Raw genomic sequence first — 15,080 nt, 5'->3', positions numbered from 1 at the left:
TATCATATTTGTTTGGTATACAATTAACACAAGCAACTAAAATTTACAAGCGAATGTGTAGTTGCATGTATATTTTTTTTAAACAAATAAACACTATTCATCTCTTACCATTAGAAGAAAGGTTAGCACGTGGTCACTGGTTTGATAAAAATGAGCACCAAATTTCAAGTCGCTTTACTCTTTTTATAGATGGCAATCTAACTCCAACAAGCGGCGCACCTACAAAACAATCTAGAATTAATATTATCTTCCTGGACACCCCCTTGGGAAAATATAAATTTTTTTTTTTTTTTAAAAGCAAATGCTTTAAATTAATCAGTAAATATTCATCAATAAAAGCTATAATTATTTTTTTTTTTTTTTTTTTAAAGCTTAATATAATAAATATTATTAGTATAGTAAGCGACAGTGTTTATTTATATTAAAATATAAGAAAAAGTAAGGTTGAAACAACCTATCTTGTTTAAGAAGTTTTTTTTTTCTTTGATTTTTGTTCAATAGCTGGTGATTTCGTATTTGTTATGGCGGTTTTATTTTTGGAAGTTGGTGAAGCTAATCTTGTAAAGATGTTGTTTAGTGTGTTAACCCTGGATGTTCTTGAGGGTTTGCTGGTTGATGATTTATTGTCATCTTGAGGTGATTGGTTTTTTATTTGTTTGTTTGTTTCGTCATTAGATATTCCCTCATTATCTAATGTCAGTTGAATTGTTAGATGATGATGTTATCAAATTCTTTATCAGTGTAGATCCCCGATGAATCTTCATTGATTAATTGATTGATTTTGGTAGTAGAGTTATCAAATTCTTTATCAGTGGACAAATATTCATTGATTAGTTGATTCATTTTGGTAATGTGTTGTCAACTTCTTTATCAGTGTACATATCTTCATTGATTAATTGATTGATTTTGTTGTTGGGATGATTTTTTGATTTTGTTGCAGACTTAATCTTATTACAATAGTATGGTGATTGGAGTAGCTTTGATTTTATTGGGTTGTTTTTGCTTTCGATGAGGTGGAAAAAGGATGTATTCTTTTTGTTGACTTTTATGTGAGATAGGAAGAAGTCAATTTTTAAGTTAAGTTGTTCTTTTAACACTTCAATATCTTGATTGGATGAGTTAATATTTCCAATTACCATTTGGTAATCGTCGCAGTGGTGATGAACTTGTTCATCTTGTTGGTGGTATCTCTTTCATTAAGGGGATTATGTAGTTTTCTTTTGAGAGAGAGATAAAGAGAGTTTTTGTTGAATGAGATCTTTTCTATATCTGTGAATTTGCTGAAATGAGTTATATGTTCATCTGATATTTTGTGGTTTGGGTAGTATAATCTTAGATTGATGTTGTTTCCATTTTTTTCATAAGTGGATAGTTTGTTTTCTCGATCAATAATATCTTTAACACTTTCAATTAGTTTTAAAGAATTCCGGTTTCTCTCTCTTAGTAGATGGGATATAATTTCAAAATATTACCAAAATATTCATATGGTCGTAAATTAACTAAAAATAAAAATCATCATCCTTGGTAATTTATTCCATAGATTAGATATTAATAACAATAAAATCGCCCAATTTATTACAAATGGCTATCAATGAACTCTAGAGAATCAGAGGTAGTTGGTTTTATAGAAACAATTGTCCAAAAAAATTAGTTATAAAACAAACTCAATCAAGATTATCTTAATAATAAAATAAAAAAGCTAAGTTTATTTTTTTTTAAATATTATACAGGTTTATTTTATGTTTCCATTTTATTTATTGTTTTTTATAATGGTTTCGATAGTATATTTATATTTTTCGTTTTCTAATGCTAATTCTTGAATTGCTTTCTGTTTAAAATAAAAAATTTAAAAAAGTGTTAATACTGAAAATTTAAAAAATAATCAAATTGGGGTTTAAAACTTACTTGTAAACCTAAATTAATGTTTTTAATTGTTGTATATTTTTCTTCTATAGCTTTAATCTTATGATATGATAGCATTTTTTGATAATCTAATAGTTGTTTACTTGCACTACTTATATTAAAAGTATCATCTTTTTCAAAAATGCCACCTTTTTCGCTAACTTCTTTTAAACTTTCTGATAACATACTGTATTAAAATTAATTTTAATTAATATTAATTATATACATTATATATTATATTAAAGTATTATTCAATAACTATTGATATGTAATAGTATTGTTATTAATCTTTCATTTTATTGTTTTTATGTTTATTTACTGTACTATAATTAAAAGTTTTATGGGTCCAAATACATACGCATTTTTATTCATTGAATGTTCTAACTGTATTGAAAGTGCACCTATATTATCATCTTTAATTTTAATTGCTCTAATATATTCTTCATCGGTAACTTTATGAGTTTCTTTCCAATTTATTAATTCATCATTTAATATCTTTGAGTCATTTAATTCCTCTTCTATATTTTGTAATCTGTTATCTAAATTATTTATTTGTTCATTCTTTAATTCAAGTTCTCTTTTATATGCTTCAATTTTATTCTAATAAAATAAAAATAAGTTATTAAATATATAAAATGAGAGATTATTTTAAAAATAGTGGATATTAAGAACTATTTTTAATAAATAAATGGACGAATAAACAAATTTAAAACATACCTCTGATATTTCTTGTTGTTGTATTAACTGTATATTCTTATCTTTTAAACTGTCATTTAATTCTTTGAGCTTTTTTAATTGCTCCGAGAATTCCTGGATTAAATTTGAATTTTCGTTACTGTCACCTAAATCGTTGCTATCGCTCATTTTTATTTGTTTAATTTAAAAATGAAAAAAAAAAATAAAAAAAATAAAAAAAAATTTTGGGTATAAAAAAATTTAAAAAATTTAAAAAAAAATTAAAATTTTTTTAAATTACTTTTTTATTTATTATAAATTAAACCTAATTTTATCTTTTTTTCAAATTTCCTTAATATTCAAATTATTAAATGGATATTGTAAAGAAGAGGTCACATATACATTCCCAAACATTTCAAAATAAAACAAACTAAAAAATAATTTTAAATTATATAGATTTATTTTTTTTTATTTATATAATTTTTAATTTGATTAACCAAGTTTACAATTGTCAGATTTTGGATTTGATCAACTGTTACAATATTGACATAATACTCTTTACTAAACCAATTACGAAGATTTGTAGATGCTAGAGAATCAATTCCATATTCATATAGACTATTACTTGTGTTTAGTTTTGATGGCTCCAAGGATAGAATTTCACAGATTTTATTTATAATTTTATCTTTTTCGTCTTGTTTGTTATTGCTATTCGTTGGGTCATTTTCCTTTATCGTTTTGTTTTGGATTGGATTTAAATAGTAGTCTATAATTGGATATGTGTATTTCTTGATTTGAACATTGTCAAAATGGACATTATATACTACAAATGAAGATATATCAGTTTGATTGTGTAATACTATATCCATAGAGCCCAATAATTGATTAACATTAATATGATGAATACCTTGCGATTCGAGCATTGATAAAATTGTATCGCTTTTTGCAGCTATTCCCACTGATAAAATGGAACCCATGTTAATCGAGATGGAGGGTAAACCTATTGATTTTCTATATCTTGATAATGCATCAATTACACACAACGATGATACATAGGAGCATTGATTAAAACTGCCAAATTTTGCAGCAGTGGATGAGGCCATTACAAAGTTTTTTATTGGCCAGTTAAAGTCCAAGGATAGGGTATGTAGGTTTATTGCACCATTTGATTTGGCTCCGTGCGATAGATCTAAATCTTTCATTGATATTTCTAATGGTCCATTGACAACTTGAACAAATGCATAGTGGAATATCGAATCTACTTTGTCCATGGTAGGATGTTCATTATAGAGTTGTTGGATCGAGTTATATAGTTCCGTTTTATTACCAACGTCAACTGAATTAAAATGAAACTTGATATGGTTCTTTTTTGTATCATTAGTAACACTTTGAATTAGTGATTTTAATTCCCATTTCATTTTTGATTTTGATAATATAATTATGTTTTCTATATTGTTTGAAAATTTAATTATCCATTTGATTATTTCTAATGCTATTCCAGTTTGACCAGTTACAAGTATTGTTTTACCAACTGATGTTATTTTATAAGTTGATTCTATAATTTTGTGATTGTTTTTTTCTGTCAATAAAGGTTGTAAAATATCTGTATCAAATTCGACTATCACTTTTCCTATGGTGTTCTTTTTATTAATTTCTAATAGTGCATTTTTAATATTTATATTACTGTATTTATTTATAGGGATTGGTTTAAGGTGACCTTCATTGAAGGCTTGTGTAATTGAGCGTAGAATTTTTATTGCTGTTTTTGGTGAAATTGAGTTTAGTTTTATATAATTTCCATTTAAATTTAAATTTAAATTTAATTGTTCTTTGTTGTCAATTTCATTAATATTTGTATCTATTATTTTCCCACCACAACTTAATAACCTACAATTTGAATCCATAAATTCATTTGAAATAGAGTTAAATATTAAATCAATACCTTCTTTATTTGATTTCATTAGATTTGCTTTAATTTCTTTTTCAAAATTGTTCACACTAAATATACCACTAATGAATGAACCATACTGTTGTATTAAATAATCCCTTTTTTCATCAGAGTTTACAGTTACAAATAATTGAGATGAAAATTCTTTCCATTTTAAAATATTTAACAATGCCAATCCAAAATCATTGGTTGATGAATGAATTAAAATTGATTCATTGTCTAATATATTTAGATCACCAATATTAAAAAGACAATAGTAGCTGTTGATATAAATTGATGGTACTGATGCTGCTTCAACCAATGAAATGTTATTTGGAATTTGAGAAATTTGATCTGAATTGATAATTATTGAAGTTTGGGTTGTATTAGTTTTCAAACCATAAACATGATCACCAACTTTAAAGTTTTTAACATTAATACCAACTCTTTTGACTGTGCCTGAAAATTCGCTCCCAAATGTATTGAATTTGTTATTTAAGATCTTTTTCTTTTTGTAAATTAAATAGTCTTTATAGTCTAACCCAGCAGCTTTGACGTCTACCTCAACTTGACCTGGTTTGAGCTCTTCTTTGTTATCCAAGACCATTTGAAGTTTAAAGTTATATTTGCAAATAAAAGAATCTTTACAGATGTTTGGTGTTTTTTGTTTTGAAGTATATTTGTTTATTGAATTTTTAATTCTTTTCATTTTTTCTATATAAACCTTTTGTTTTCTTACAATGAATTCTGTTTGAATAAAGTTGTTTTCATTTGACAATGAGTCGATAAGATCTATACAGCAGGAATCAATGCAATCCAGGTCAAAACAATATAGCACTAGTTGCTCTTGATCTTCACAGAAATATCTAAATGTACCGTTCACTGATGAGTTCAAATAGTTGTTTGATTCTTCAAATGATTTTATTGTTACCAGGATAATTTTGGTTGTTAGATTATTTTTAATCATATGCTGGTTAATTTTAATATATTCTAATGTAACAGTTTTAAAATTTTCTAAATTTAATTCTTCTATTGTCTTTATGAAATAAACTTTGGAAGTATTAGAAAGTTTTGATAGTAATTCATCTAAATCTCCTACAATTATTGCACCGCTATATTTTTCATATATTTGTTTAATAATTTCATTTGATTGACTTGATCTGTTTTCTCTATCGAATGTAAAAATTATAACTTCTGACGAACTTTTTACATTTGAATTATATTGAAACTCTTTTCTAGTTTGAATTAAATAACTAAAAGAATTGTCTTCGGTTGTCATAATTGTATCAGTAAATTTTGTGTTTGATAATATAGATTCCCATTGACCTTGGGTTAATAGACAGTTTTCACTTCTAAGACCAATATCTTTAAAAGACCACCATTCATCAAAGAAACCAAATACAGTATTGGCCAATAGCGACTGTTGTGAAAATTCTAAAAATAGTAGTTGTCCATTTGGTTTCAATAGTCGATAAATTTGGTTTATTGCTGGTTTAATTTCTTTAACTAAATGTAAGGTATTTGAAGCTATGATAAAGTCGTAATAGTTTGGTTTGAAATTTTGGTTTTCAACAGAATCATCTTGGAGTTTTAAAACTTTGAAAAGGACGTTCCCATTAAAATGTTTAAGTTTTTGCTTAACTTGTACAAAATGAGAGGGAGATTCGTGACTGTAGGTATATTCTATATCAGTTTCAATGTTTGGATTTGCTTCTATTATCGTGTTTAATCCATTAACTACTTTTTCCGATAATGAACCTATGCCACCCCCAATTTCTAAAATTCTAACCACATATTTTTTATTAGCTTGCTTTATAATTGATTTTTTAATAATTTCTACAACTAATTTGTCCAAGTTGTTTATGTTTGTATTATTTTCATAAAAATAATTTAACCAACCACTATAATAACGGGACTCTGGGAATTCAATCATTAAATTATGATTCCCACTTGGGAATAAATTTATTAAAATTATTTGTAAACTTGCATTTATTATGCTATTTAATGACATTGATTTATCTTCAACTCTTTGATTAACATTATCTCTATTTTTTTCTATTGAATCAATATTTTCTTTGATTAAATTGAATATAAAGTTAAAAAGCTTTTGGTTTTTCTTTTCATTTAAATATTTATTTTCCAACTCTTGTATTGATAGTTTTTGAACTATATCTAAATCTATATTTGTTTTTTCATTGACGTTGTTTAATAATGCATTTATTATATATTTTTCATAATATTTTATTTCATTTTTGTCCATTGTTGGTAATGAGTTGATCAAGTCTTTGAAATGGGACGGTGTTGGAACTGAGGATTCTATTGACTCTAAGTAGTATTCATAATAAAAATTTGGTTCATATTCAATATTTAATGAATCTTTAATTTCTATTGATGATGTTAAAATAATATTATCAACCTCTACAAGAATTGTACCATCTGGGAGTAGTACTTTAAAAGTTACATAGTAAGAGTTGTTATATATAAAATTTAATTCACCATATGAATATACATGGTCAACCTCACCAATACTTGGTATGTTCCTTGAAAAGTATTTGAAATTTTCTAACCTATCTAAAAATAATTGACATGGATCTTTAATTAAACCTAACAAACCATGCAGGCAGCTATCCAAGGTAGTGACATTAATAATGGAGTTGGGTATTCCAAGATTGGTATTTGGTAAATTAATTGGAATGAAGGAAAGGCATTTGTTATCTCCATAATAGCATTCTTTTACTCCAATAAAATTTTCAGAGTACCTCACACCTGTCTTTGATTTAATAAAGTTGTACAGGTCATCAGTGGTAACAGAGTAATGGTTGCATTCCTTTTTTAGTTGATCTATATCCATTTTTAATTCTTTGTTATCATAATCATGGTCGACTAAGTATACATTAACATTTGAGGTTTCTATCCATTTATCGCTTTTGTTGTTATAATAATGAAAGTGAACTTTAAGTTGATTTTTTAAAACCTGAGTAGCATTTGTATGTAGAATTGTATTTTCACCAGCTTTAAATATTAAAGGATCTTTAAATTCTATACCATCTATTATTAAATCATTTTCAGCATACATATTGATGACATTATCAACATAGCCAAACCCAGGAAAGTTGAAACCACCATTAACAGCATGTCCTTTCAAATATTGGAAAATTGGTTTTTTTACATCAATGTATGTTGTAAAAGATTTAATTGGTGATAAGTTTTCTGTGCCAAGAAGGTCAATTGGTGGACCTTGGGTCCTATTTAAATAATGCTGATGGTCCTCTAAAAAGTACTTTTCATCTTCCCATTTGTAAAATGGTAGATCTACATGTTTGTTTATTGTTATTTGTTCAAATTGTTGATTAAAATTTAAATTATTATAACCAAAACAATATAATTTTGAAATTGTGTTGTTTATTTCTGTTTGATCGTTACTGTTATTTTTTTTGTTTAGAGATGATAAAATAATGATGGACTCATCAGTAAAATAGTTTGAGTCTTTTGGAACCATTTCTTTAAGGTAATATAAAAGTGTTGGATGGGGAGATATTTCGATAAAAACAATTTCATTTGATAATGAGTTGGTTTCTATATGTTGATAAAAAGCCTCGATGGTTTCGGCAAATAAAACAGGCATTCTAATATTTTCAAAACAGTACTTTGGATCATAGGCAAGGGTAGGGCCAAATATTTTTTTATATACTGTTGAAAAAACAGGGATTGTGGGTCTTAATTGTGTTTTAAATTTACAATTCAAAATATCTTCTTTTATTGTTTCTTGACTAGATGAATGAAATGAAGATCTTGTAGATAAAAGTATTGAAAAAATATTATCATTCTTTAAATCTGACTTTAAATTAAATAAAACTGTCTCTATTCCAGATACCACAATAGAGTTTGGGGAGTTGTAGCATGAGATTTCCAAAGATGGATATTTATACGAATATTTTTCTTTAAATTCTTTTTCACCAATATTAATTGATAGCATTCTTCCTAAACCAACCGTTTTTTGTTGTGAAACTGATCTGTTGTATAAAATTGAACAAAATGTTTCTAAATCTATATTCCCAGAACAAAATTGTGCCGATGTTTCCCCTAAGCTATATTTTATTTATATAGAAAAAATTAGTGAATTAGAAAATTATTTTTTATTTTATTCTTTATTAAGTATTTACCTATGACCAATTATAAACGATGGATTTATATTCCATCTTATATATATATGAAACAATGCAACCTGTATCATACTAATCGATGGTTGAGCAATAATTGGTTCGTTCATAGTTTCTTTGTCAGATTCACTAAATGAGTTTATCTTTTTCCAAATTGAAAACCCAAAATACTTTTCTAATTTACTATCGATTTTATCTACCCATAATTTAAAAGTTTGATTAGTTTGATATAAACTTGAACCCATTTTAATATACTGTGTACCTTGACCTGGAAAAATAAAAACTATATTTTGTGGCTGTCTTTTTGATACTGTAATATTTGAAACCTTTGAATGGCTTGTATCAATATAATTATCAATTTTAGCAATATCATCCCAATTCTTGGCCTTTCCCATAGATCTTTGAAGTAGTTTATTAGATCTTGAGTTTATTTGACATTTGATAAAATCAAAAAGATTTGAATTATTTTTATAATGATTTATATTATTAACAATTGAAATTTGATAGTTTCTTAAGCTTTTTTTACTATTTGCAGAAAAGGGAATTAAGTATTCTTTTTTGTTTTTAATACCAGAATCTGCATACAAATCATCCTTGTTTTGAGAGTGATTATACTGTGATAGCAATAAACATGCATTGCTTCCTGTGACACCAAAGTTATTCATCATTATGGTTGTGTTTTTATTTGGAAATGGTAAAACTTGTGTATTAACTTTTAAATTCCATTCATCAAATTTAATTTTGGGGTTTGGGTTTTCAAAATTGATATTTGGAGCAAATTTTTTGAATTTGAACATTAAACAGCATTTAATTAATGAAGCAATTCCTGAACCACCTTCTAAATGACCTATATTTGGCTTTATTGAACCAATCAATAGTGGACTGTCGGGTGAATGGTTCTCCTTAAAAACTCTAGATAGTGCTTCGGTTTCTATGGGATCACCGACTAATGTACTCGTGCCATGACATTCGAAAAAGGAAACATCTTTTGGTTTTATTGATCTTTTTGCAGATTTAAAAGTTTTTATAATATTTTCCACTTGAGATGGTATAGATGGTGCATAAAAAGTATTTTTGTTATAGTATCCATCTACATTTGAATTGGCTCCTTCAATAACACAATAAATTCTATTTGAGTCTCTAATGGCAGCTTTTAATCTTTTAAAAACAACTACACCACAACCTTCCCCTCTGACATATCCATCAGCACTTGAATCAAAGGCACAACTTTTACCAGATTTACTAAGCATCTCCAGTTGACAAAGACCTTTGGTAAAGAAAGGATCCATTAAAAAATTGTATCCACCAACTACAGAAATATCGCATTGGCCATCTTTAATTGAGTTGTAACCCAGGACTGCTGCATTTAACGAAGAAGAACACCCAGTATCAATTGATAATGATTGGCCTCTTAAATCGAAACAATACGATATTCTATTTGCTAAAGAGTGAGGGGTAGCTCCAAACAGGTTTTTTATTGGTTCGTAATTAGATACTGTGCTGTATTGATATTCGGGTGTTGATGTGCCAACATAAACCGTTGCACTCGTCCCCCTTATGGATAATGGGTCAATTGATGCATCTTCAAATGCTTCCCAAGTACATTTTAAAAGTAATCTTTGCGAAGGATCAATTGTTAATGCTAAAAAAGATAAAGTTAGAACTTGAAAAAGGTTGATTTAGTATTTAAATATTTAAAATACATACCCTCAGATGGTGAAATCCCAAAAAAAATTGGATCAAATGATTTCCATTCATTCATCGATATTAAACCAGCACGTTTTAAGCCAAATTGATTCGATATAAAAAAATTATCTGAAAATCTTTCTGACATTTCTATGATTCCATCTTTTTTATTTTTAATTGTTTCCCAAAATTCATTTGGGGAATTTGAATTTCCTGGTAACCTGCATCCAACCCCAACAATAGCAACTAAGTCATCATCATTATCATTCATTTTGATTTATATTTAAAATAAAACTTTAAAAAAAAAAAAAACTTATAAAATAATAATATAATATTTAATTTAATTTTTATACTTTAAACATTAATATTTTTTAAAAAAATAAATGAATGTGGTTGGATGTTGTTTTAAGATTTTGTGTTTGTTTGTAATGTGTGGTTAAAGTGTTAAACTGTATATATTATATGTATTTATATTAAAAATTTTGTATAAAAAATAAAATAAAAAAAGAAGAAGGGGTAAAAATGGAGTGGGTAGGACTGGTATCTTACAATTTAAATCATAAAAAAATGAATCTTTGATATTTTAATATTTTTTTATAATATTTAAATAAAATAAAATTATTTTTTAATAATATTTATAATTGGTTTTTTTAATAAACTATTAATTGGAGATAAAACTGATATAAATGAAATAATAATTGAAGAGATAAATACAACTAAAGCTATGCTATATGGGAAACTAAAAGATAAGGGGGTTTCTGTGATAACAATTTGCTCCAATATTATAGTCCATGAAATGAAAATACCCACTAAAATTGCTAATATACAAGATCCAAAAGATAATGCAAATGATTCGTAAAGGTAAATTCTATTGATTGAAAATTTTGATAAACCCATTGCCCTAAGAATACCAATTTCTTTAGATTGTTCGCTGATATTTGTAAACATTGAAGAAACCAAACTGAAAGTTGAAATTAACATTGAGATGACAGTGGCAAAATTGAAAAACATTGAATTGATTTTATTACTTTCTTCATATTTTGCGTCGTTTTTGTAAATACTCAAAGAGTACACCGCATCATTATACTGTGAGAAATTTAACTTTTTTTGTAAGTTCTCAATGAACTCTTTATCTGTTTTTTGTGGTTTAATTATAAAATTTGAAATTGGAATATCTCTGACTGAATCAAAATAACCATTGGTAAATCTTTGATAGCTTGGAAGTGATATCAACATTGCTTGGTGATCATTATTTGGGTTTTTTGAAAAGTAATGCATTGGTGAAGATTCTAAGAATGCTAGTGGTTTTAATATGTGTCTTGCACCATATGGTGTTATAGCTACAGTTGTGGTTGTACCTTCTTCATTAACTATTGTTCTGCTAGAACCTGTAACATTAAGTACCACAGAAGATTCTAATAAAAAGGGGTAGTTAAAGTTTGTCCCGATCAAACTTTTGTATGCTGAACCAATAAGACCCTTAGCCATAGAGTCTTTGCTATAGAGAGCATATGATAAACCCTGTTTATTTTCGATTTTGACATCTTTATCGCTCTTGTCAAACGATGAAACTTTAAGCAAATCGCTAAAAGTATGTTGGTAATATGATGGTGACACTGCAGATAAATCTACCTGATATCTATAAACTCTTCCTAAATTTGTTATATACTGTGATTGTTTTGGTGTTGATAGGTATTTGAAATCTCGAGAGGAATAGGAGTACTCTAAAACTTCTGGGTACAATTCATCCAAACGGTCAAATATAGCTTTTGCGGTATTTGGTTTGAATACGCCATAGTCATTTTCTATTTTAAGGTATGAACCAACATACGTACGATAACTGTAAGCTTCAATATCGGTTTGAATCCTGTAGAGTGTACTTATCATTACGATTAAGCCAATTGATACACCAAACATGAAAACTGTATTTCTATTCTTGTGTTTGTGTGCCAGGATGTTTTTAAAAACCACCGCTTTAGTTGCACCACTGTCAAAGATTGTTATGATATATATGATTAACTTTGAAAGTAGCATGTGGAAATTTATCATTAGAAACAGTGCCCCTACCAGTGAAACCAGAATTAATATGAATATTAAATTTAATACCATTTGAATATTTCCTGTCAACATAGCTCTTGGTAAAAAAAAGTATGTGCAGAAACCAATAATACTTAAACAGAGACCGATCGCAGCGATATTGAATCTAAAATCTGAAGAATCATTCCTTGTGATGGTAATTTTGACACCCTTTGATTTGGATCTACTTGTATCGATTGACTCGCTTAAAGATTTTTTTACTGCTTTATGTACTGGTAGAATAAGTGATATAGATGGAATCAACAGACCAAATAATAAAGAGTACAATATTGAACTTACTGTCAATGAACTTTGAATATCTTCACCAGAATATTCCTTTAATTTCTTTGAGACAATCATTAAAAAGAACTGAGAGAAAAGTAGACCAGTTATAATGGATGGAATAGCAAATATCAAAGTCTTTGATACCATTAATCTTACAATAAATGTTAAACTTGCGCCAATCATTCTAAATACACCATTGTTGAAAGTCATTGAATCCACATCAACCATCAGTGTTGTATATATAAGTAATACTGATAGTAATGAGAAAACAAATACTATTATATTTAATAATAGACCTAAATTTGAGGAAAGCTCTTTACTCTTGTACAATTCGTCCATAACCGGTATCTTTACTGTAACCAAATTAAAACCCACTCTATATAATATTTTTGAAGTATATCTTAACACCCTTTGCAATGTTTTTTCAATATCTGTTCCCCTATACATTTCTAATCTTGGTGATGGAAATTTCATCACAATACTATTGCTATAATCATAAAAACTTGCTTTATTTAAATAACTAAAATTTTAAAAATTAGTATTTTTTTTTGAACTTTTAAGTGGTGCTTGTGGGTAATACAACTTACTCTTTTGTAAAATTACTGAATCTAGGGTCAATTTGTGTTGCTATATATGGAAATAGTGATTTATAATCTAATGTAATTGGTACTGAATTATCATCATAAATTGAATGGACTGTAAATAAGGTATAAATATGTCTGTAACGCTTTGTATAATCTGGCATTGAATTATCCCACATCATTGGGAACAATTGATATGGATTAACATCAATAAAAACTTGACCTCCAACAGAAACATTTAGTAATCTTGCAGAATCCTTTGATATCATTATGGATCCAGGTGGCAGCGATGATTTTTGGCCATATGTAGTTTCAAAACCCAATTCATTTTCTTTTTCTATATCGATTGCATAATAAACTAAAGTTTCTCTTTGTTTACAAGTTCTTTCTAAACAATACACGCAACCTGGGTATTTCTTACTGTGGTAATAACGATACTCTATGTCATCGAGTGGTATGTCACATTTTGATACTGGATACACAAAAGAGGGAAACTTATTTGACCTTGGTGTTATATTTGTAAAGTCATAATTATTATACCCATCATTAAAATAATTATTGTTTTTATCTTGATATTCTTTATCATAGTCAATACCCTTGTTACTATTATCCAAAAGTTCTTTGATTAATGTGAAATTTAAGGTTGGTTGGTAGGTTGGTGTACCATCGCTATTTAATGGAGGTAGGTTACTGAGTTCAAAAGGCTTCATTAAAACATCAACACCACCGGACTGATAATCTGCTTGACTAAGATAAATAAGCGATACACTTGATAGAATTGATAAACCAGTTGAAACCAAAAACACCACTAAAAAACATGAAATAAACCCAATTGAAAAATTTAATTTATTTTTTTTAATATTATTTATTGAATATCCAATTAAAGATCTCCAAATATGTACCTATTTTAAAATTAATTCATAATAATAAGTATAAAATTTTATGGTTATTATTACAAGTTTTTTTTTTACATACAATTTTATTTTTTGAAAAAATATTTTTTAAAAAATAAAAAAATACCCCAATATAATAAAAAATGCCCAATAATATAAGAAAAAAGTGTTTTTGAATTTTGAAGAAGATTCCGTTGTTATAACTATGAAATTCTGTATCCTCTAATTTAATATCTTCAAAAGTATCATTGCAATCTTTGATATTTAATAAATCTTGATCGTCGTCATCTTTTTTAGACATATTAATTAATTGAATACCATCTTCATCACCTTCACCTACGCTGTTGTTCCAATTAGATTTTTTTATTTTTTTAATAAATATAGGACTAGGATTATCACCAATTGCAACTGGTTCTTCGCTATAAATTATGGTTTCAACGAAATCCTCACCATCCTCTTCGACATTACTATTTTCACTTGCAATGCTATCATCTAAACCCTCTTCATCAGGCAATAATTCTTTATATTTCTTCCCATTTTTATTTTTAAAGCTATTATTATTATTATTATTATTATTATTATTATTATTATTATTATTATTATTATTATTATTATTGTTATTGTTATTCATATTAACTATTTATATTTTTTAATATAGCTATAACATTATTATTACAACTACTATTCTTGTAAAACTTTAACAAAAACCAAAATTTTATAAAAAAAAAAAACTTGATCGAATGTGAAAAAATAATAAAAAAAAAATATTATTCCCTATAACACGTTGTTGTTTTAATTTAAAACAAAATATAAAAAAATAAGAAAATAAAAAATAATAAAAAATAATAAAAAATAATAAAAAATAAAAATTGTTTGAAAAACCATTCTCAAATTA

General features: G+C 26.8%; 4 protein-coding genes across 4 annotated transcripts; all 4 read right to left on the bottom strand.

Moving 5' to 3' along the window:
• Positions 1–1,750: 1,750 nt before the first annotated feature.
• Positions 1,751–2,088, bottom strand: DICPUDRAFT_30843 (uncharacterized protein; the record flags this gene model as incomplete). The annotated part of the gene is made up of 2 exons (XM_003286318.1): positions 1,751–1,828; positions 1,906–2,088. 2 exons carry the CDS (start codon positions 2,086–2,088, stop codon positions 1,751–1,753), a joined length of 261 nt encoding a protein of 86 aa, XP_003286366.1.
• A 129-nt stretch (positions 2,089–2,217) lies between these two features.
• Positions 2,218–2,766, bottom strand: DICPUDRAFT_87111 (uncharacterized protein; the record flags this gene model as incomplete). Its single annotated transcript, XM_003286317.1, has 2 exons — positions 2,218–2,502; positions 2,620–2,766. The coding sequence occupies 2 exons, from the start codon at positions 2,764–2,766 to the stop codon at positions 2,218–2,220; spliced, it is 432 nt and encodes a 143-aa protein (XP_003286365.1).
• A 269-nt stretch (positions 2,767–3,035) lies between these two features.
• DICPUDRAFT_54214 (uncharacterized protein) lies at positions 3,036–10,621 on the bottom strand (the record flags this gene model as incomplete). Its single annotated transcript, XM_003286316.1, has 3 exons — positions 3,036–8,592; positions 8,668–10,306; positions 10,372–10,621. 3 exons carry the CDS (start codon positions 10,619–10,621, stop codon positions 3,036–3,038), a joined length of 7,446 nt encoding a protein of 2,481 aa, XP_003286364.1.
• A 347-nt stretch (positions 10,622–10,968) lies between these two features.
• DICPUDRAFT_54213 (uncharacterized protein) lies at positions 10,969–14,816 on the bottom strand (the record flags this gene model as incomplete). The annotated part of the gene is made up of 3 exons (XM_003286315.1): positions 10,969–13,231; positions 13,299–14,194; positions 14,526–14,816. 3 exons carry the CDS (start codon positions 14,814–14,816, stop codon positions 10,969–10,971), a joined length of 3,450 nt encoding a protein of 1,149 aa, XP_003286363.1.
• Positions 14,817–15,080: the final 264 nt, after the last annotated feature.

The sequence above is a fragment of the Dictyostelium purpureum genome (genome assembly GCF_000190715.1).
Source record: "Dictyostelium purpureum unplaced genomic scaffold DICPUscaffold_68, whole genome shotgun sequence".
NCBI lineage: Eukaryota > Evosea > Eumycetozoa > Dictyosteliales > Dictyosteliaceae > Dictyostelium > Dictyostelium purpureum.
This window is presented reverse-complemented; position numbering and strand designations above follow the sequence as displayed.